Source organism: Schistocerca serialis, chromosome 6 (genome assembly GCF_023864345.2).
Source record: "Schistocerca serialis cubense isolate TAMUIC-IGC-003099 chromosome 6, iqSchSeri2.2, whole genome shotgun sequence".
In the NCBI taxonomy this organism is placed as follows: Eukaryota; Metazoa; Arthropoda; class Insecta; order Orthoptera; family Acrididae; genus Schistocerca; species Schistocerca serialis.
In genome coordinates, this window is record NC_064643.1 from 310,771,371 (window position 1) to 310,796,240 (window position 24,870).

At 42.3% G+C, this 24,870-nt stretch overlaps 1 protein-coding gene across 1 annotated transcript; it reads left to right on the forward strand.

The window, feature by feature from the left end:
* The first annotated feature begins 5,209 nt into the window (after positions 1–5,209).
* LOC126484013 (ejaculatory bulb-specific protein 3-like) lies at positions 5,210–10,019 on the forward strand. Its single transcript, XM_050107336.1, has 2 exons — positions 5,210–5,431; positions 9,777–10,019. Exons 1-2 carry the CDS (start codon positions 5,233–5,235, stop codon positions 9,965–9,967), a joined length of 390 nt encoding a protein of 129 aa, XP_049963293.1. The 5' UTR covers positions 5,210–5,232; the 3' UTR covers positions 9,968–10,019.
* Positions 10,020–24,870: the final 14,851 nt, after the last annotated feature.

The following is a 24,870-nucleotide window of genomic DNA, read 5'->3' on the forward strand; positions in this document are numbered from 1 at the left end:
TGCGTTTGTGTTTGCAACCCTCGTTAGTTTGAACCATTGCGTACATCTAAGACCAAATGTAATAGATGCAACCGACCTTCAAGATAGGATGTGAAGTGACACACCTGGGATCACAGGAGAAACAATTCACGTCTTCCCACTCACCAACCAGAGAGAAAAAGAAGAACATTGCAACTGAATTCAGGTTAGGTTTGGGAAGTTATGTCCGCCTCGATAGTTGAGTGGTCAGCGCGACGGAATGCTTTGCCAAGGGGCCCGGGTTCGATTCCTGGCTGGGGGTGACATTTTGTCCGCACAGGGACTAGGTGTTGTATTCATCATCTCATCCCCATCGACGCGCAAGTCGTCGGAGTGGCGTCAACTAAAAAAAGACTTGCACCAGGCGGCAGGACTACTCCACGTGAGGCCCTAGCCACACTACTTTTTTTTGTGAAGGTTATCATAGAACTGTCGTTCTCTCTCCAGAGGCAACCTGGTCTGCATTTGTTGTAACTAATCCTTGGTACCATAGACACAAGCACTGGGATGGAGTTGTTTACTGGACACAGAACTGGGAGGGCTTTCTGACCACCTGAGGATCTCTGCATCATGCAGAAAGTTCATAGAGACACCTACCATGTTTGAACGAGCATTTTTCTGTTGGTAAATGACGCTTCTATGCTGTCAGAATAAGGTACCACATGAGGCCGCCCGATTTAATTGTAATGGTGCCGTAGGCTTTCCCTCAATCACTACGAGCCATAACGGTAAGTCATACCCGATGACTCCCCATACCATGAGGCCAGGAATAACACCGCTACCTCTCTAGAAACTACTGGAAGAGTGGGACCTCTTTTAACTCTCTACGAACTCGACGACAATGGTCATGTGGTGTAGTCTTGAACCGCGATTCATGGTTCATCGGTGAATACAAATTCTACTCTATTCATCTGCAGGCCATCATTTCTTTTCACAGTACCACTCATAACGCATGTGTGTTAATGGCAGCCTACGCTTGGGACGTTAATGTTCCTATAGTGCTACTGCTAAACTCTGACTAACCGTGTGGGATGACACAATGTTGTAGGAAGGCCATTACTTGTCATCAAATCGCTGGGTCACATGAGAATGAATTTATGATCTACTCGGTGCACGATACAGCGATCCTCCCTTGTGGTGGTGCGACTGATCAGAACCTTGAGGATAAATACGCCTGCCGTCACATTCCGATGCAGTCCAACACCAGGCCATTGCCACAGCCGAGTACCAAACAAATATAGCGTTTACACGGTTCGACCATTCGGACAGGTGGAAATCCACAATGAGGCCAGCTTCCAAACTCTTTCATGTGCTGATAACCCTTGCTCACATGAGTACACGGCACTACCGTGTCCATCACAGTGATCACTCTGCATCTGACGCTGTTCACGTCCTTTATATACCGAACAAAGCTTGTAAACGACACTGTATACAAACAACAGTAATGCACTATGGTGGCCGTACTACCTGTCACACAGAACTGGAGCTCTAATAATTTACATAGACTACCCACCAACGGTATATACATGTACCAAGTTACATTGACACCAAACCATGTCGTCTGGGAACTGCAATCATTTTGTCGTCTACCTCCGAAGTTGAGTGGTCAGGAGAGCTGCTATGTAGGGGGCCCAGGTTCGTTCTCCCGTCGAATCGGTGAATTAACCGGCTCGGGGTCTGGGTGCTGTGTTGTCTCATCATCATTTCGTTATCACAAGACAGCCAAACAGCGTAGATGGGGTATCCCAGCTAAAGATTCCATACAACCATTTTTTTTACTCTTTTTGCCAGGCACTGTAGTATGAAAATACTGCATCCTCTGTCAATCACTGAAGTGCGAACAATGGAGCATTTGTAATATATATGCATGTGTGGAACACGACTTTAAAAAGTTAAGAAATAATGAATGGTACCGCATTGTGTTCAGCAATGATTGCTACTCTGTACTACCGTAGACGACCAGCGTCAGTGAATATGGCCGGCACCTGAGGTGGTGTCCCCTTCTTTCAAACTTTTTGGACAGGTTTATAGGTGTTAAGCCTGGCGTCACGGTTTGGGGGCCCATCAGGTACGACTTCAGGTGTCGGCTCGTTATGACTGAGGGGACGTCGAAGATGAGTTATTAGAGGCGGTCTACAAGTACAGATTGGGTAGAGATAGGATAGCGACTAGACAGTATTCTTTTTAAATGAACGATATCAGCGTTTTCCTTAAACTATCTAGGGAAATTGCGTTAAACGTATATCTGGATGGTTAAGCAGGTATCTGAGTCCCAGTTCCCCGTGCGGGATTTCAGTGTCTTATGTCTGATCCACCTCTCTTTGGAACATCGTTCGAGAAATCGAGATCAGAGACCAGCAGTGGCTGTTGCTTGTTACGACCTGCAGCGATTCATATAAGAGAGAGATGAGGTAAAATATTACTGTTCGGTAGTAAATAATCCTTTTACATTGCGAAAGCTAAACCTGACAACAAAGGGCAGCGACACTAAAACAGAACGTACGCAGTATGCAGTTTTAAATCAGAAAAGACCAGCGCTCATTTGCTGTATCGTTGAATACACCACCTGGCAAAGAATGTGATGCCACAGACGGCCAAGAAGAACTTGAGAGATTGATAGGATATGTAATGTTATTTCACTGATTACAAAGAACTTAGAAGCATGAGCCCACTTGTCAGTAGGGCGCTGCATTCCTTCCCCCCACCCAACCCCCACCCCTGGACAGGATTGATGCATTGATTTGGCTCGGTAGTGTGGCATAAAGCCGTTGTATCTTCTCTTGATCCAAGATGGCCCATAACTGTCGTAATTGGTACTCCACATTTCGGATACTAGCTCTGGGAAGAATGTGCTGTCCGACGTAGTGTCACATACTCTCATTGCCTATTTGTGACGGATCTAGCAAATTTGTTGACAACGGTAGTAGCTCAGCATCATACAAACAGTTCATAGAGACATGGACCATGTGTGGAAGAGTATGGTTCTGTTCAGTAATAGCACCACAATATTGTCGCATCAGGAAGTAGGATGTCCATGACGTACCTTTTTGCCATTAACGTACCTTCGACCACTGCCAGCCATGACCGGAATTCATGCCCTATGACTCTCCACACAGGAGTAACACAGACAAGCCTCTCAAAAATTTTGGACGCAAGGGAATTCACCCGAGGTGCCCGCGATACTCGCTGACAGTTGTCATCAGGGATACAGCAGAACAGCGACTCATTGTTGCACACAACGTGACGCCATTCGTCGGCAGTCCCTGCTCTTCGGTCAAGGCAACGCTAGAAACGCAACCGTTTGCGTTGTGGTGTTGACAGTGCTCTATGCATCGGACGGCGATTCTGCAATCTGATTTCTGCTAGTGTCCGACCAAGGTGTGAGGTGACCCAGATTGTTGCTGGGAGTCCGCTACCCGTTGTCCGGCAGGCGCAGGTGTGATTATATCGTGCTTGATGCACATTAGGCTGATTCTATCTTTTGATTATCGTGCTTGGTCGACCGGAACCTCGACGACAAGCAGGCAGTCCGAGATTGGGCTACTACCACATGAGAATACTCTTGAAATGTGAATCTTTCATGGTTTGAACAGCCGGCAAAATGTAGACCCACGATTAGACCCCTTTCAAACTCTGTAAGGATGACGCTGTCTCACACGACTACGCGGCATCTCCATGACCTAAGCAGTGATCACTCGTCTGACGCAAGTCATACCTTTTGTGTACCCCACCTGGCACGTTAACGAAACTACACACGAAAAACATTGCTGCACTCTGGTGGCTGTACCACCTGTCACAGAAAAATGCAAATCTAATCATTTACAAATCCGTCGTTGATGTGTACGCGTACGAAGTTACACTGGCATCCAACCATGTCTTCTGAGACCTTCACTTTTTTTTCTTGGGCAGTTTATATTAAAGATACAGCTCGGGTATTTTCTAAATTGAAACTGTATGCTTTTATTTTTATTTTTTACGAGCTTAGCGCCCACTTCTTCTCTCACGTTGACTGTATGGCCTGAGAGATTTTTTTATGTATATGTAATCGAATTTTTATGTTGTTCACAAATTGCACCACCTTCTAACCTTTTAACGCTACTTAAGGCCGTATAAGAAGGTCTTTTCCGAATATACATCTGACCAAAAAGCGTTTCTGGTAGCTGGAGTCCAAAACTTTTGTTAATCATTTCTTTTGCGTTCTTGCGGAGATACTGCCATAGCAAATTTCATCCGGTAACAAGTATTTCTTTACATATAATTGACAAGTGAAATAACAATTTTCATAAATTTAATTTTAATTTTTTTAATGTAACGAAATATTTTCATAAGATTTTTCATCCCCTATTGCACTCCATTAGGGGTTGAATTTCCAGAAACACTGAAACACATTTTTTTTTATTTTTTTATTTCCATCCGAGAATTCAAATACCAGTTGTCATAGATGTATCCTTAAAATCCTTAGGTAGTTGTTAAGTAATTATTTAGTTTCAAAAAACTTTCACTCATTGTTTTATCCCCTTGGTGGTTGAATTTCCAAAAATGCTGAAATACATATGTTAAATTTTCTGACTGAGAAACCAAATACTAATTTCCGTAGTTCTAGGTTCAAACTTCCGTTACTAGCGACAAACTTTCAAAAAGCTTTCCATCTCCTATTTCACCCCCTTAAGGTTGCAATTTCGAACAGTCCCTTCATAAACGATGGCTAGAGTGTAATACCCACACCTTCTCCAAATTTCATATTTCTATTCTTAACAGTTGGGCTGTCAGTCAGTCAGGACATTGCCTTTTATTTATAGAGATTTGCTGTTTCGGTGTCTTTTGAAAAGTATGCAGTAGCTATACTCCGTTTATTAAGCTGCTTTACTGTTCCTATTGAAAACATATCGTACTAAATTTCTCAACCTTCGATTTCAATCTATGGCCACCACTACTCTAGGCATATGGACAGTTTCTTCCAGCATGAGAAAGATGCGTCACGAAGGATGAAGACAGAACAGGGAGGTGGCTAATTTTTACACGGAAAAACAACAATGGAAAAGGATAATTTGAGACGCAATAACAGTGGGAAAAACACGGCGCCGTGTATTTCTTACGTATTCCAGCTTTGGGAAAAACGAGAGTACCGTGGTGGGACCGCGCTGGGAATGTCTGTATATAAGGTGTCAGTGTGCTTCCGCCTGCATCCTCAGTGTCCACTGGAGAGTAGCTGACATGAAGGCCACCCTGGCGCTCGTAGCGGTGCTCGCCGTCATGGCGGTGGCTGCCGCGGATGACGAGAAGTACACCACCAAGTACGACAACATCGACCTGGACGAGATCCTCGCCAACGACCGCCTGATGCACCAGTATGAACTCTGCCTCACCGAGGAAGACGACAGCAGCTGCACCCCGGAGGGCAAGGAGCTCAAGAGTATGTTCCCTGGCACCAGCGACTGATGACTGCTTTTGCTATGTTTGTTGTAATCGTCACTGTTCTGTAAACAATATCCTCTGTATTACACTTAACATTAGCGGGTCAGATTTAATTAGACATGCAGCTGAGCCAAGTAGAGTAGGCCGTAAGAGAACAATGATTGCAATTCGTAATAAAGAAAAATGTATCCGACCATCATTGCTGAAGCTTTTGAGACATCTAATGCGATGCGCAAATGGGCGCATGGAGGAAATATAACAGTCAGAAATTTCGTGTACAATCCAACTACAATAGATAAAACAAATTTAGTAGTATGAGTATTTAACAGAGGGGAAAGGAATGTGTCACATCATGAAGCACCAGTCCGATGTTTGTCAAACCATGTGGAAACGTTCATCACAGAACCAATATTAAATGATTAATGTTGTGGCGTAACAAGATTGCTACGCCACACTGTGAAGGGAGCCGAAAGACAGGCACGCGTACACACACGCCGACTGGCGTCAAGTCTGGAACAGGATAACTATTGAATGGTAGCAAGAAAAGTACGTAGCTGCTTTATACTTAACTTTTAATTATTGTTGTATACATCGTTCTTCTTGAGACATTTATACGATAACTCTCAAACTATGTAAGGCTAATGGCGCCTTGCTAGGTCGTAGCCATGGACTTAGCAGAAGGCTATTCTAACTGACTCTCGGCAAATGAGAGGAAGGCTTCGTCCGTATTGTCGCTAGCAATGTCGTCCGTACAACTGGGGCGAGTGCTCTTCCGTATCTCGAGACCTGCCTTGTGGTGGCGCTAGGTCTGCGATCACACAGTGGCGACACGCGGGTCCGACATGTACTAAATGGACCGTGTGGTGTCTGGCGGTGACACCACAATTAAATTTTCATTCCACTCGGAACTGCTGTCCATCGTCAGCATCTGTATGAGGCGTGACCCCCATAGGCACGAATACACTTTTAAATTCGTTATGGCATTGAAGCAAATGGCCTCAGAATGTCATAATTAGAAATTTGTTACCTTTTTATGAAGACCGTTGGCGTGATGCTGGCATGGAAGTGCATTTTTTACCTACCTCGTCCGAGGCATTCTCTATGGGTGACACAGTAAGGGGCTAGGAGCGCCAATCAAGGATTCGACTATTCCGCTGGGCGTTTGTCGTGTGAAATACAGTGTAGGTTCTTGTATCATCCTGCTGAAAAACCCTGGTCAAGCAGAGTATGACGAATTCTTGCCATTTAGGCCTACTGGCAAACATTCAACAATTACCAAATGAGTCTTGCTGTCACATCCAATAGCTCTACACACGATAATTCCAGGATGTGTAGAAATGTGGGTCTCGAGATTCGCTGTTGTGTGTGACATCTCACTGTTCCCTGCAAAGACACTTTGGCGTCGATCTAACCACCAGAAACAAAAGCGACACTCACCACTGAACGCCATTCAATATCCTAGTCGACTCTGCTTCATGTAAGTCTCTGTTGTGTCCGTGCTATACCATCAGAGGCAAGCAACGCAAGACAACTCAATATTTCAACCCAGTTACATGCAATCTTCTCTCGGAAGGTTCGCTGTAAGGACTGCCAATGGATAAGCTACCATCAACAGTGCCACATGTCATCCCTCCGTAAGACATTACGGAGAGCTTCAGAAATTAAGCCAGAACCTTGACGCAAAATATAGTGAGCGAGAACATTTCGGGCTACCACCTTTCATCCACTTGTCATCCAAATACTGATGCTGTAAATTTCTTCCAAGTACAGTGCATTAGCGACCTCGAGTAAGGAGCGAGTGGCGGGAGACCTAGAGTTTAGCTGCTGCATTATACCATTACTGACATTAAAAATCTCTTCCAAAAGGTATAGGAGACGGATAAACTCCTAAGGCGGACTGAGGACTTTTTTTCGAGTTATTAGCCTTCTAACTAGTTTGATGTATTCCCCTCTCTGCCGACTTCATCTCAGAAGAGCTTTTGCACCCAACGTCGTAATTCATTGTTGGATTATTCCTACATTCCTGGAGTTTTTCCTCTCTATAATTCCCGAAATTATCGTGGAAGTTATTCCTTGATGTCTTAACACATATCCTATCTTCCTATCTCTTCTTATCAGTATTTTCCACGTGTTCCTCTCTTCGCTGGTTCAGACAAATTTCGTGTCCTCGCAAGATAATGTTGATGAAATGAAAAATGTGACACGAAATTACGAACAATTAGTTATATATGAATAAGTAGTTACCGAAGCAATCCATTATCAGTGCCAAGATTAAGCAGGTAGTCGTTAATTAACTTTTCACTGTCAATACCGTATTATAAAACTGGAGAAGTTATTTGAAATCTTTCAATGTAATGTTTGTTTCTCCTGTCTAGGAAAGTTAATGTGGTAGAAGCACAGCCCAATTGTCAGGCGTGAGAAAGTCACGTTTAACATATTCTTTGTGGATTTCGAGTGGCGAGTATACACTATCTGATCAAGAGTACATAGACAACACTATGCCATGTGGAAGTGACCACCAGATGACACGGGAGGCGGACCTGCCTGTATAAAAGCAGGCGAAATGTATTGTGCCTTCAGTAGAGAAGCAGTAAAAGCGGAATGGGTCGGTCGGGAGAGCTCAGGGACTTCGAGCTTGGTCTGTTCATTGGATGTCATCTGGGAAACAGATGTATCAGATACAGTTCAGCCTCACTAAAGCTGCCCAAATAAACTGTTCGTGTAGTGATTGTAAAATGAAAAAGCAAAGGACCAACCAAACCAAAACCATATAGACCTCATGTACTGAAAGACGAAGAATCTACTGTAGCATTGCGGATGGTGATTGTATAAAAATCGCATGAAATAGGCGAAATGAGTCTTTTGTGAGATCAAAAGTGCTACCAACAGTCCAGCTTGCACAATGACTGTGCGGAGGTAGTTAAAAGCATGGGGTACAATGAGCGAGGCACTCCTGGGCGACGCACTGCTATAGTTGCCGGTCAGCAACGCTTAGGATGATGGGAAGAGCGACGCCACGGGAGAGTGGATGACTGGTAACGAGTGATTTGAACTTATCACTCACACTATACACCCTGATAATGCTGTGTCACGGTTTGGGTTAGTCGAATCACAGAGGAGGTAGTGGGTGTTTTTCATGGTTAGGGTGTGGTCCTAGTATTGCGTTTACAAATACTTTAATTGCTTAAGAATTTGAAGGCATTTTACAGCATTGTGTACCGGATACGGAACAGGAACTGTTCAGAGACGATGACTGGGTCAGGATGACAATGCACACTTGCATAAAGCACCACCTGTGAGTCAATGGTTTGTAAACAGTAACATTCCTCAAAATGGACTAGCTTACCCAGAATCCCGAGTTGAACCCAATGCAACACCTTCGAAATGAGTCAGAATGCCGACTTCACTCCAGATCCCAACGTCCAACATCTCTACTTGCTCTAGTTTCGACCTCCGAGGAAGAATGAGCTGCCATTTCCCCACAGACATTTAGGTACCTCGTTGAGAGTTCAAGCCGTCAAAAAGGCAACACACCTCATATTAGGGTCACCTCGTTGAGAGTTGAAGCCGTCAAAAAGGCAACACACCTCATATTAGGGTCCACTAGTATGTGTGCGGATATGTCTGATGATGTAGTGTAATTCGTTTCTAAGCGCTATTTATGCCAAGACAATTATTTTCGTTACTGGTAGTATTTCTTCCTAAAACTGATATACCTTGAAGAGTGGCAAGCTATAACGAGAGGTATTTCTTTGTGTCCATCTTATCTAACACTGTATTATCAAATTTAATGTTTTTGTAGAGAAACTTACCAAAGAATTTGTGTAATAAGCTTTTATGGTCTCTTCCTCTATTGTATGTCTCTAAATGTGTGACACTATTGTTATTGAGAATTAAAGTGTATATGAACGACAACTGGCTCCGTAAATGGTATGTCCTATAAATATTTTATAGGCTACAAACTTGGCTGCTTAGAGCAATAAGGTTGAATGAAGAATATTTAAGGAGTTAAAGGAAGTTTAAAACCTGTCCACATTTACATTTGACAAATTAATACATGAATAGGTTACAATTTTACACTGTAATTTCCGATATTCAAAGGCACCGGAGTTTATTCGGATTTATTTTGGTACAAGTAGCTAATGACAACTTTATTGATAAACTCTTAAGAATGAAGGACTGAACTGAATCATTCTGAAGTTGAAGGTGCCATTATGTAATAAATATTGATAGCAAAAGTGATCGTTGTTTCGTATAACATTATTCGAAATTATCTTTTAATAATTAATTTTATCATAAATAGTTCCATTCCACTGAAGATGTCGATGTTTGTTTTTTTGCAGAAGACATCCCAGACGCCCTAGAAACTGAGTGTGCAAAATGTAACGACAAACAGAAGGAAGCCATCAGGAAAGTTATCAAGTTCTTGATCAACAAGAAGCCAGAAACATGGGAGAACCTGAAGGAGCATTACGATAAAGATGGAAAATACAGTGAGAAATATAAGAAGCTTGAGGACGAACTCAAAGAATAAACACCGTGTTAACATGTACAGCAGATATAACGAATAAATTGTTAATAGCATATTTATTTTTGGCATTGTATCTGTCACGCACTCAGAGGTACAGGGAGTCGTAAGAAAGTCGGTTGACAGCAGGTTCCCACGAAGACTGTTTCAATTTTGGTGCGGTTCTTAGTATATAAACAGAAACAACACGAGAATACATCTTATAGTTTCAGAAAGAATGGACAAAATTTTATAGGCTTATTGGCACCACATATATTTATGAGCATCTGCAGGGGGAAAAAATTTCCTCTAAAATAATATGGTGGTTAACTAGTTCAGCGTCATCTAATTGTTGGCACCTATTAATCCTTCCTTCGCCCTAAACCCATTTAATGTTATTTTGCGTAGATTTCCATCCCATTCATCAAAAGTATTTAGGAAAGAAGCCAACTAAATTGCTAAGAAGAACTGTGACAAAAGCTATAACCAACACAAGAAACCTACAACTTATCCCGCAGATTGGAAAAAAATGTAATTTTGTAATCTTTGATTTCGAATTGCAATCAGAGCGAAATTAGGAGGTTCGAATCTTGCCTCGGGCATGGACGTGTGTGATGTCCTTAGGTTAGTTAGGTTTAAGTAGTTCTAAGTTCTACGGGACTGATGACCTCAGAAGTTAAGTCCCATAATGCTCAGAGCCATTTTATTTCGAAATTAGGAATTAGACTCAAGACCAAGCAGAAAGCAACAAAACTGATAGCATTATATGCACGAGCTGAAGAAGGAGGAGTCTATCCGAAACGCTTTGTAAACAATAAAAACGAATTCAACAGTGATTGGTTTCAAGGTTTTAATTTGGCCCAAAACGATAAAACCTTCAGTACCTTCAGTCACGAAAAGGACCGCCCCATCATTGTTAGATATTTCATAATACCACTAACAAGGTAAGTCTTTACTATACAAGTGAGAATGAAATGGAAGTGGTGTTAATGAGTATCAAAGGATATTATGACATCACCACATTTGTAATATGTAGCACCATTATTACAGAGAGAATAGTAAAATGTCGAATCACAGATTGTTATATCACTGTCCTCCTCATTCATCGTCATCATAATCATCTTCTTACCCTTATTATTTATCAAGTGTCTATCCGTTAACTGCTGACCTTGATCCACAAGGCAGTATGGTCTGAGTTCATTACCTTTCAAGAAAGGTAATTAGGAAAATTTGAAATGAGCGTTCCAATTTTTTTAAGGTTTTACATTCTTTTCATTCCACACTCACTTCGTCCGAATAGCATTCTTTGTACCATTCGCCGCAGAAGCTTGTTTTTTTTGTGAGAGATTCAAGTTTTCCATTCTTTACTTCTCACATTACCTAACCCTCCTTATGATTTCCTAGATTGTGTTCATTGTGGCAGTTTCCGAGTTTTCTGAGTAGGTCCATATTTAATAGACGCTCAGTTTCTCCGTTTCTGAAGGACAACGCTTCAGTCCTGTATAAAATAACTCTATTTAAATAGCCTTACATTTGTCAGAATGCTCAGGTGATTTTGGAAGACGTAGATTCGCCTGTTATGAATGCTATGTGTGCCGTTCAACAGTATGTTTGATTGCAATAGGTTCACAGGTATATCAAGCTAGTCATAAAAGAGTATCCTGCTCGATTTTGCTCTTCTTGTCTACAACAAATTTTCTCTCTGTTGTATACTTGTGTAAACTGCAATAATCAGTATAGCAGTTACCGCGTTTGATATTTCTGAACGATCTTCGAATGAATCTAATAACACTACAACGTCCACAGCGTACCTTCCACTGTTCAAACATCAAAATAAAGAAGAATCCCTTGATTATTAAAAATATATCACTGCATATTTTCCAAAGTGTTCGCGTTAACAGTACTTCATTCGAGAACAAAACATTTACTTAATAATCAGCAATGGATTCCACGTTTCCGTGTGACGTAAAAAATATGAGAGCAACATAAAATCAGACTGGCTAGTACAACAGCAATGATTGACCAAAAAAATTCATTACTAAGGCGATGGATGGAGTTACAATCAATATTAGTAAGAGAGCGTAGACTTGTCATTTCTTCGAGGATTGAAGCTAAGGAAGAAGAACACTAACGCAATACCTAGTAGTTACACAATGAGCAAAAGCTTCTGTCAAGAGTGAAACATACACGCATCTACTACATCATCAAAGCTTGACTTAATTGACCAGGAAATCTATGCTAATAATAGGAGTAAATCTGTAAAACTGTCACGTCGGTATATCTATTTTACACGGTTCTCCAAAACTGCTACACGAAATTTCGTGAGGTTTTTGCAGTTAACATGAGCGTAGCTTGGGGTACCCTATACGCTTTAGTTCATCAAAATCTAAGCCCGAAAATAAAGTTTTGCTAAAACCGTCTTATGTCCTTGTTTGCCTGATTGAACACGATAATCTCCAAATCTACGAGCAACATTTAAATGGGATTTTCTCATGTAACTGAAGTGTAACTTGGGGGACAGTATAGGCGTTATTTAATCATAATCGGATCGCGAAAAGAAAAGGTGTCATTTAAACTTTTATCTAAAACAGTTGGATCTGTCTGTTCGAAAACTAAAGTCTTTCATGAGGTTTCCACAGTTAACTTGAGCATAGCTTCGGGCGCCATATAAGCTTCGTTTCGTCAAAATTGGACAATGGCAAAAAAGATAACTTAATTGAAAGTACTAACATCATAACTGCTACTGTAACTCTGTCACGTTTCACGACTAGCCTGCTGAACTAATTTCGACGAAATTTGGTTGGGAGATAGTATTCACCATCACGATGAACGGAGATGCTTTAAAAAGTGTGTAGTACAAGGTACTCATTGATTTCAAGAATATTACTCTTTATTTACTCTTTGAAAAAGCTATTTGCTCTTTGACTATTGGTCTTTATCACGTTTGTGAAAATGATTTTATTTTTTTGATGTGTGTCATGTGATATGATTCTGCTGAATCCGTATATCCACTTAATTTGTCGCATAATGTATGCATTATATAACGATAGCTACTTCAGTAGCTCGATTCATAGACGCAACTCGTGCCTGTGCTCCTCTGTAAGCATTCCTCGGCAGCGATGCTTGACCCATCGTGCGTTACGACAGCTTAGAAGGGGGGGGGGGGGGGGGGGGAGAGCGTGGAGCACATCACTCGAACAGGCAGACAGCTACGTGCAGTAGCAGACTTACTCCCCATTACTCATAACAAAACTACTGACATGTGAGCGCCGCTGTGGATAACAGATAGTGATTAATCTTTGAAAATAACTTGTTAAATGTGGTGACGATCTTTACCAGTTAGTGGCCTACACTGCAACAATTTCTTAGTTACTGACTTCAGACTTTATGAAGCAACTAAGACAGGCAACCCAAAAGAGCAGATAGAGTAAATGTGACAGGGTACAATTTTCGCTGCGTTGTAGTGGATAATGTTTTCCGAATATCTTTGTACCGTTTGTAGATGTAGATTTATGACGAAACCTCTGTATTTTTGAAATGTAACTATGTTGTACTGCTATATGCAGCACAGAAAGAGCCTTCAGAGAGGACCGCAACTCAGTACCTCATCGTCAGGAGAACAACTCCCTCACTCGTTCGCTCTACAGCGCTGAATGTGAGCAAATACATATCTCAGGGATGGTTGGCTTGTATATTACTATAACAGTCATATCAAGTGGTCTAAAGATTGTCTCTGAGCATTGATATACACTATCAAACGATTACAGGCGGACAATATCGCAAGTTGGATGCCACAGCACAGCCCCATGTTACGTCGCATTACATTTGATCGAGATACGTCGGTCTTACCTTGCACAACTCTTTTTTCAGTTTACTCTAGAGATAAAAGCCCAGAAGTGTTAAATGTTATAAGCGGGTAGCCCACTTCGTGGATTTCGATCGACTAATCTAACACTATTTTTTTTGTTAAACAGGTCTGTAATTGTGTGTGCAGAAAGGGTGTGTCTTCCGTTAATTTGGTACCACATGGGCTGACTCACGTCCAGTCAGATGACTCCCATCAACTGAGGAAGTATGGCTATTATGGACTGTGGACGCTTGTGGCTATTGAGAGTCACATCAGTGAAGTAGACTTTACCTGACTAACACGTTTGCCTGCATTTGGTACAATAAGGCACACTGTCTATGCGGCGCTGTTATCTTTTTACTACTTGTTCAACTTCTGCACGTGTTATGTCTTTGAGTTCCTCTTAGCTGCTACAGAAAAAATGTACATCTTCCATTAAAGAAAAGTAGGTGTCAGAATTCAGCAGCTGTAAATGTGTAGTACTTGCATTTGTCGGGATATCCGCCGCACACTCCAATGTAAACTAGCGAAAACTGCACGTCGGTACATTTTGTCACATTTGGGGTAGTCAGGTTACTTATTGTGACGATATTGACACCAAAGCCTACTGTAAGTTGCTGGTTAGGGAAAAGGGGTAGACACGCAACCTAAATTCGAACAATTTATTTTTTTAAAACAGTGAAATTTACATTTATTATTTTGAAACACAATAGCCTCTGCAGAATTTACCATTGCAACTTGACAACTCCCAAATATTTTTTTTAAATTAACGAGACTTGCTATTATCACAAATTTACCAGATCTGATTTAAAAAGACAAGAAATCCTGCTGAAATTTTAGTTTGTACATTAACAAATGACAGCTTTATACTCAACGGTTTACCAGGGGTTACGCTTTTTTAAGGAAATGAAATAGGTCTGCCATATACAAACAATATAATCAAAATATTTATGCTTTAACTCACCTTTTAATTAAAACTGAAACACTCCAAAAGGAATTAAAACTCACAGCAGTTACAGCATAGGATACAAACTGAGTAACAACATAGCAAACAAATCCGTAGTAAGTCTTATTGAAATGTTAATTCTCTGAAATGTAAGTACTTTAGGAGCAATTCATATGGTTCCTGGTAGTACCGATAAGGTTCTAATTCACATACAGAGTACTCCTTTTCCAGTGGGTTCAGCGGTAATGACGTGTAAGCAATCACGCTTCACCGTGGTTTACTCTCCTCACACCTATCGTAGGGACGTCCATGTGTAGGATAAATGGTTTATTAAAATCCAGGAGAGCCAGAGCCGGTGCTGTTACTAATGCTTACTTTAGCGAAATCCAAGATGCATCACCACTCAAACTTACATCCTCCTCTCCACAATTCATTCAACGGTTCGGAACCCTCAGCAAGGCTTGCGATGAACCTGCGGAAAAAATTCATAATGCCTAGGAACTGAACTACTAATTTTACATTTTTAGTAGCCGGCAGCTGACAATGTCCTGCACCTTATCAGGATCAATGGTTACCTTTTACCTTGACGTTAGTCTTTTTAACAACTTTGTACTCTAAGCTGTCTTCTTTCTTTTTTCCTAATTACAAATTTCCTTATTTGCGCAAAACTAATCATTTATCGCCGAAATGGCACTCCCTGATTCTAGCAAAGCGCGAACTCGTTAACGGTGCAACACACAAATATTAACTTTTGTATTTCCGCTGTCATTGCCGCACAAATGGCCTTGCGCTCCACTCATGTTCCTTGCAGCAATTCCTTTTCTCCAGTTCCTCCCTATGTGACGCAAATTATTACAGTATCAGCACCTTACCCTGTTGTCCTTTTCCTGATCATACTTTTCGCCCCCTACCTTCCTGTTACTTCTCTCGCTACCTCATAATACAGAGACCTGTCACCTCGATACCCTTATATTCCCCACTCCAATATCCCTTTACACCTACTCAAATCCACATATTTGGTAGCCTGAATAATGCGCAGTAAGTCCTTGAACTGTGCAAATGTTATAGGTATTTTACAACAGACAGCTCTTTCCCTATCCACGGACCGTAACACATGGATAATACGCTGGACTACTTCTCCTTCAATATACAGTGAACATAATGCTAGCACCCTTCTCCTCACGTTTTCCGCATATTTAATAATCAATTTCTGCAGTGATCGTTGCGAAATAAGTCTACATCTCCCGTCTCCAAAGTGACTTTTCCAGTATAGCTCCCAATCGCCCTTAACCTTTCCGCTAGAAACTTTAAGGTCTTCACAGCAGTCATATCGACCACTCTAGATTTCTGTTGGAACTCCACAACCAAATACAGAAATCTAATAACTTCCTCAACCGAATCTAATGACAAATTCCTACACTGTGCCAAACATCCCTGCAATGGGTCAGTAGCTTGGCAAATGCCTTACCTGACACTGAACGCTCCCCCAGCTGCCACTGCTCACCCTGCCCCGCCACAATTCCAGTACCACTCCCTCCCGACCTATGTTAGCAAGCCAGCCGCCAACCCTTTTTACGTAGCCTTTCATTCGCAGTTCTTCCTCTTCCTTCACGCTCAGTAAGGGTGACGGTACTTATTTTTTGCTCTGGAGACATAGCAAGATGTTCCTCGAAATACTTTTTCTGAGTATAGTACTTCTATACTACAGCAGAGTAGATGTGAAACGGAATCAGCCTCTGAACGATGGATTTATTTTACTAGGCAATCAGATGTTCTAGTAAATAGTCACAGATGGACAGTCGCATTTAAATTCAATATTTGCGAAGTAACTTGTCCCAATGGTAACACCGATTCCCGTCAGATCACCGCAGTTAAGCGTTGTCAGGCTGGAGTAGCGCTCGGGTGTGTAACCATCCGGTCGGCCAAGCGCTGTTGGCAAGCGGAGTGCACTCAGAACTTGTGAGGCAAACTGAGGAGCTACTTGGGGGGAGTAGCGGCTCCGGTCTCTTAAACTGACATAAGGCCAGGAGAGCGGTGTGCCGATCCTATGTCCCTCCACATCCGCATCCAATGACACCTGCGGGCTGAGGATGACACGGAGGCCGGTCGGTACCGTTGGCCCTTCATGGTCTGTATGGGTGGAGTTTAGTTTTAGTTTTTAGCTATTATTCGCGAAGTAAGGAATGACGTACAAATACTACAGGATAGGTCCACATTGTTACAACACGAAACAGTAAAATAAAGCTTATTAGAAGATATTCGGAACCGATATCAGGAATTAAACCTCTCGTATGAGAAATTGAGGACTCAGTTGCAACAGTTAACAGAAATAGTACCAAGAAAGCCAGTATGTAGATGCAGGAGGGGAAACTGTTAAAAACAGTGTTTCGAACAGCGAATATTGAAGATATCAAAAATTTACGCAACGCGCTTGAAACTGTACAAGAGTTAGCGGAAGATACAAAAGCAAAGATAGATTGGCACACAACACGCATAGGAAAAGTGGAGCAGGAATTGCTTAACTTTACGATAACAATACGAAATTTAACGATACAGTTAGAATAATATGTGCAGATAACCAAGAATGTGTTAATTATTGATTTAGCGAAGAAATAAACCCGGCTAAGCAAATTAGATGAGAAAGCGGTAACAGCTACGCTGTTACGAACCTTAGCAGACAAATTAGGCGTTGCAAGGGTTGACGACTAAACATTGCATGAAGCAATCCATCATGCTTCTCATGGAAAATTTAATGCAGCGTTATTAAAACCAACGCACATTTTGATGGCATTACAGAAAGCACAAAGAGAGTTTGCAGAGGGACTGCAACATTTCATACCTACAACCAGTAAGAACGTTGCTTTATTTTATTGCATGTTTGTTGTAAGAACGGAATGAAAATTGAAATACAATTTCCAGTAGTAGGTATAAACGCGCAGTACCAGTGTTACCCTGTGCATCCATATCCCATTATATTGAATACAACTGGAAAATGTACATAGATACAAACTCACGAGGTATTATTAGTTTCTAGACGGAGAAATGCTCATGTCGTTATGGTTGCTTGGTTTGTGTATTAAAGGGACTAAAGTGCAGGGTTACCAGTCTCACGTCATTATGTCTGTAGCAGACTTAAAAGATTGTATTAGAGAAAATGTGGTTATTTGTCCAACGACGATAATGCAAACGAACAACCAGTCACTTAAAAGCAGTTATTCTTAGGGAAAATGGAAGCAACAGAGTGCAAGAAAAAAGTTTTTGCTTCTTAGCGAAAATTACAGAAAATTGGAGATCACTGGATTAATCCACATTTACACCTGAAAAAGTTATTATCACTTGCTATAAGAAATGTAAACCAAACGGGGTAATGACCCTAGGATTGCAGGACATTGGATTATTAATTAATGGAACTATATGTGAAATAGTAGGAAGATAATTTCACCTTCCAGTTACCATCATGGACACAGCAATGATTAACGTGTTCCGACCAAGATTGTATTGGCCAGAAGAACCATCACACATATTACCTTAAAGAAACCTAACCTTTGTTAGCGATACTTTAGATTCCACTGTGCTTCAATCCCCGAACGAATTATTAACTTCAGAAAAAGGACAAATTTGAGTTAATCTAGTAAAACAACATGCGATATTAGAAACGTTGACAAAATACGATTATTTGTAGTGTATGAACGATGAGCCTAATATTGGTTCTAGCTTTCATTTGTACAACTTACTTCTATGTAAGGCGTAGGATATCTCATTGAAAAGAGGCCACCACCTATCGGACCCCTGCGGAGTGTATACAAACTAGCAATAACTAATGGTTCAAATGGCTCTGAGCACTATGGGACTCAACATCTTAGGTCATAAGTCCCCTAGATCATAGAACTACTTAAACCTAACTAACCTAAGGACATCACACACAGCCATGCCCGCGGCAGGGTTCGAATCTGCGACCGTAGCAGTCCCGCGGTTCCGGACTGCAACGCCAGAACCGCACGGCCACCGCGGCCGGCAATAAGTAATGCAAATGGAAAGTGTAAATAGTGTATTCAGTCGGGACAGAATGTCGTTGACGCTTCGCAGGTTCTCAATTGCGGTCCAGACTCCATGCAAAGGTGTCTCTGCTCGAGCCTCTCTAGAGCGATCAACATAATACGCATAGCTAGCTTTTAGTCTCATAATCGGATTATCTCAAAGCAGGACACTGACTAATCCTTAAATATTTTCTAGCGTTTCTTCCAAAGCAGACAAAATATCAGTGACCGGAACTTATCTCCTTCTCTGTGATCTTCCATACTATCGGGAATTGCAAGTTTTGTCTCAACTGATCTACCAATTCCGTTACGTTTTCTTTTAGTTCCACACCTTTTCTCCTAATTTCGCAGGTTAGCTCACCTCTCAAATGGGCCAAACGAGTTTTAATTATTTATTAACAAGCGACAAAAACATTAACACAAGACTCTGTACGTGAGTGTTTTCAGAGATTCGTAAAAATAGATTATACCGGTTGGTCATGTTCTGTCTCAAAGTCTGCAACGGTGTCCTTAGTACTACTGCTGCTGCTACTATACGTGCAACCACATCCTTTTCTCATTCAACAGGGATTTTGGAAACAGTGTTGCACACATCTCTTAACACGAAAAAAGTCCAGAGGGGTCAAACAAGAGGATCGAAAAGGCCACGGTGTAGGACAACCACAGCTAATCCACTTTTCTGAAAACGGTTGGTATAAGAATCGACGCACAGAACGACTGGAATGTGCCGTCCCGTCATGCTGGAACAATAAGAACTGTCTTCTAGCGAGTGGCACGTCAACCAACAACTCTAGCAATGCTCAGCCTGTCATTTAACAGCCTATATAGAAGATATGACCCAATTAAACAGTCACCAACTACGTATGTCCACGTATTCACGTAGAACCGCAATTGATACGCACGTGTAAATGTGGCATATGGATTAATGTCACTGAGAACATGGATGTTGAAGACCCCATCATATTGTTTCATCTGTAAACAGCACAAAGGACGGAACTGTAGGATGCATTTGACACTGCTCCAGATATCACTGCGATAACTGTGCAGTTTGTGCACCCTCTGTAAGTGAAATGTACTAACAATTATTGCTCATGAAGGACGTTTCTTACAGTCGTCTGATCCGTTCTCATGTTATACACAATTGCACGTTTGCCAAGAACGATAATTATGAAATTGGAGAGAAGTGTTTGTTTTAGGTCCCGTGCAAACTTCCAGACTTGTTCGCTTACAGAATTTTCATCCTTTATACGTCGCAAGCAAATTTATACGCTGCATTCATGAATGGGGCTTGGGCAGAATGACTGTCTCTAACGATCCGTATGCGGTCTCAGTTCTGAGATTTTCTTGTCTCGGCCAGGTCGCGATACGTATGTGGGATTAGTCTTGTGTTGTCCGACCCTTCTTGGGACATACGCTGTCGAGATTTCAACTGCAGATCTCAGCGTGATACGAAATGTATCTTTTTTTACCTCTACCTTTGATGTTTGTTGAGCGGCCTCCCCAAAGCACTTGAGCCAACTTAAAGATCCTGTTCTTCTTTGTACCTTCTCTATGTGTTTTATTAATCCTACACTGTGAAGGTCAAAATTGAATGAATAGTACCCAAAAATCGGTTCAACGAGTTTGTCGTAACTCACATCCTTTGTCGACATATTGCATTTGCTTAAGATTCTTCCAATGAATCTCTAATCGAAGAGCAGTAGCCTTACTCACCTAACTACGTGGAACACATTACATTTACTTATACTTAGTGTTTGTAGTACACGCTGTTTGACGCCACGAAGACCTACCTTAGACGAGTTTGTGTTGCTCTCGATATTTGTAGAACTGTGATAGATCGATGACAGTCCTATCCAATCTCAAGTTAGAAAGCTTCTCTTCACCTCCCAGATGGACACGAGAAGCTTTACACAAAGAAAGTACTTCGGACGTTTCTTGCTTCAGTAACTACTTGAGCTATGTGCTTTCCCAAAAGTATAGTTTCAGTCACAAAAATGGCAGATGATTTGAACAGAGTACTTTGAGGTAAGTGTCATATCTGCAAACAATGTACTCCTGAGAGAAACACTCGAAGTTCATAGCAACTCTATTGAAAGACGACGGCCAGTCCCAGTACGGGCTTCAGAGTCGGGCATAAAATTTTGCCGCACTTTCTGAAAGATCATGGTTGTCTTCCGTACAATGGGACAAGGAGACAGTCAGCTAGGACTCACCCAAGTCTTCTTCAGTTTGTAGTGAGATATTAAAAAACACCATAGGAGTGACATCCAACGAGCGTGGTTTATATGGGACAAGACCTCCGGATTCAATACGGAAGTTATATCTTGTCCATGTGCTCATGAAAATAATTATCGAAATGGAATGTTACAGGTCTGTGGTGAAACCATATTCATTCGCGGACAGGACTAACTTTGTCCAACAACGTTGCGAATGAACATCAGGTATTCTGCATCGTTCAGATGGGTGATAGGAAATAAGGTCCTGTTGATTCGAAGTCACAGATTACAGAGAACCCTTACTGGTTATCCCAGACGTGTATGGGGTATGAATTTCCATCACTCAGGATATGGCCATTATGGGACTCGAAAATACCATCACGACCGATAGTCACTTCCTCTGTGGACGAGCAAATCTGTAGTCATGAAACTTAACATAGTTAAATTGTGGGACGTGTGATCTCAGTAATCAAAAAATATTTTTCTTATAGTGTATAGATCTCTAAATTTTCGTTATACGTAGCAACTGCTGGTAATGACTGTATGGACTGAAGATTGTGATTGGTGTTCAAACTGGTCGCCTTACATATAGAAAGTATAGAGATCTAGATATTGTAATAAAATGAAGCGTGACAAGATCACACTGAAGACAACAGCCACCGATTGTTTAATCCAATACTGTTTTTGATGTCAGTGTTCTGTTTAATGGCCGACTTCTGTGAGTTAGATCATCACTCTGTTTACTAGGTTAAAGTGATCTAACTAGCTGAACCTAGTCACTAAGTAAAGTGGATTCCACAAGTTACTATAATAAAAAGTTTTATATAAAACTTAAGCAGTTCTGTTCTGTACTCAAAATCATTTGGGCCTATAGCTCGCACACGTTATGTTAAGGGCCTAAATGCTTCTCGTTCAGAATGGGCAGTGCAAGGAAATGCTGACTTCTGCAATGACACTTCTTCCATGTGAACTAACATGTCTCCTCAAATCCTCTGTCAAGGTCCAGGTATCTCTCTGTAGCTTGAATGATGCTGGTTTTCGTAGGTTGCTATCCACATTTTTGTGTCAAAATAGTAATGGTCCCACGTATGGCCTCAATTACTAACATTTTTCATATGTATTTCGCTAACCACAATATCATTGTAAGTCAGTTCTATCCTATCCATAGATGGTCCTTCAACTTTTCTCCTATGTTCACATTGAGACATTTACTTAGGAGGAACTAATAATTGATGGTGATGATGAAGTCCCATACTCCGAGGAGTGTTTGGGACGATGCGGGAGACCCAAACCGCTGTACTAAGCAAGGTCTTAGTGGAGGTGGTTTGCCTTGCCTTCCTCCGACCGTAATGGGGATGAATGATGATGATAAAGACGACACAATAACACCCAGTCATGTCGAGGCAGGAAAAATCCCTGACCCCACCGGGAATCGAACCCGGGACCCCGTGCGCAGGAAGCGAGAACGCTACCGCAAGACCATGAACTAATTCTATTTACTCTTGGAACGTGTGTTTTCAGAAATATGAAAGTAAGCCATTACGTGGTACCCGACAACTTTGGCAACGGAAGTTTGGCAAAATTTGTGGCGTTATATGTAAATTGAGAGTTGAGAGGGGAAGAAAGGAAAGTTAGGGGATCACTGCTGCCTGCTGCATCGGTACAATCTGGAGAATCAGCGGCGACTCGGTAAATATATGCCGCATCGGGTTTCGAACCCGGGGTCTCCTGCTTGGCAGGTGCGTTAACCATTGCACCATCCCTGACACAGCGCTATCGCATTACGCGAATAATGTCGGCACTCCTCACGGCCGATTCACACTCCCATCGAGCAGCATCTATCCGTAGTCCTTCTCCATTTCCTCCATGTTCGCTGCTTTGAAACCCGCACAGGTGGTCGGACGTATCTGTGCATCCGCACTGAAGAAGGTGGATCCATTGCCCGGCGAGGCGGATGAATTATATGAATTCCTGTTGTCTGTTCTGTCGGACATGTCCGAAAGAGCAGACACCATGCACTCACATAATTTGTGATGTGCTTGCAGTAGCCTGGAGAATGGGCCACTAACTGCACATTTACTTTTTTTTTAATTTTCTGACTTCCTCCTGTTAATACAACACGGTTACTGCGAGATTTGTAAGGCACACCATTCGTGGATGAACTACACGTCACCTCTGTGGCTTCAGAAGACGACTGCACGAAAACTACAGGACATACAGCAAACAGACACACGCATCAGTCCACAGAGGATCTCTCCAAGTTCTTAACTCACATTACAGGTGCTGAATATACGTAGAATTTCTGACGAAGAAGCCGTCGGTACTTGCGTGCAATTCATTGAAATCTCTGCTGTTTGCGGCTTGAGGAGGCGCGACAGTAGTCCGCTTTGGAAGTCAATTCATTATGTTGTCTGTCTATAGGCGCGAACTACACACATCAAAAAAGTTTTGCATCACCTCGGTTCCGAGAGTTCCGGAACCTGTAAAGATAATTGGAATAGAGATCAACACAAACATCATTTCCGCATTTTTTATTGCTCATGCAAACCACACATTGCATGTTGTACCACCATACAGCGAGACCTTCAGAGGTGGTGGTCCAGATTGCAGTACACATCTGTACTTCTAATAGGCAGTTGCACTGATGCATGCCTTTATTCGTCGTGGCATATTACCCACGAGTTCATCAATGCACTGTTGTTCCAGATTGTCCCACCCCTCAACGGCGAGTCGGCGTAAATCCCTCAGAGTGGTTGGTGGGTCACGTCGTTCATAAACCCAGGCATGTTCGATAGGGTTCATGTCTGGAGAACACGCTGGCCATTCTAGTCGAGCGATGTAGTTATCCTGAAGGAAGTCATTCAGAAGATGTGCACGATGGGGGAGCGAATTTCGTCCATGGAGACGAATGCCTCGCCAATATGGTGCCGATACGGTTGCACTATCGGTCGGAGGATGGCATTCACGTATCGCACAACCATTACGGTGCCTTCCATGACCACCAGCAGCCTACGTTGCCCCCCTATAATACCACCCCAAGACAGCGGGCACCTCCACCTTGCTGCACTCACTAGACAGTGTGCCTAAGGCGTTCAGCCTGACCTGGTTGCCTCCAAAAACGTCTGCGATGATTGTCTGGTTGAAGCATATGAAGAGAACGTGATGCCAATCCTGAGTGGTCCATTCGGCATGTTGTTGGGCCCATGTGTACCGCGCTGCACGCTGTCGTGGTTGCAAAGATGGCCCCCACCATGGACATAGGGAGTGAAGTTGCCATCATGCAGACTACTGCGCACAGTTTGTGCCGCAGCACAACGTCCTGTGGCTGCACGATAAGCATTATTCAACATTGTGGCGTTGTTGTCAGGGTCCGTCCGATCCATAATCCGTTGGTAGCGGTCATCCACTGCAAAAGTAGCCCTTGGGCGGCCTGAGTGAGGCATGTCATCGACAGTTACTGTCTGTCTGTGTCTCCTCCGTGTCCGAACAACATCGCTTTGGTTCTCTCCGAGTCGCCTGGACACTTCCCTTGTTGAGAGCCCTTCCTGGAACAAAGTAAGAAAGCGGACGCGATCGAACCGTGGTATTAACCTTCTAGGCATGATTGAACCACAGACAACACGAGCCGCGTACCCCCTCCCTGGAGGAATTACTGTCACTGATCGGCTGTCGGACCTCCCCCCCTCCCCCGCCCCACGTCTCATACGCGCTGCTCATGCATGGTCGTATACATGTTCGGGAGGGTTTAGTGGCATCTATGAACAGTCAGAGGGACTGTGTCTGTGTTACAATATTCATAGTCAACGTCTGTCTTCAGGAGTTCTGGGAACTGCGGTGATGCAAATTTTTTTTTTGCTGTGTGTATTTTCATACACGATACAGAG

What these genes read in the sequence shown, in the direction of transcription:
- LOC126484013 (XM_050107336.1), top strand. Translation starts at nt 5,233, where the DNA reads ATGAAGGCCACCCTGGCGCTCGTAGCGGTGCTCGCCGTCATGGCGGTG. An exon ending in GGAGGGCAAGGAGCTCAAGA is followed by an intron (nt 5,432 to 9,776) that starts GTATGTTCCCTG and finishes GTTTTTTTGCAG; the next exon opens with AAGACATCCCAGACGCCCTA.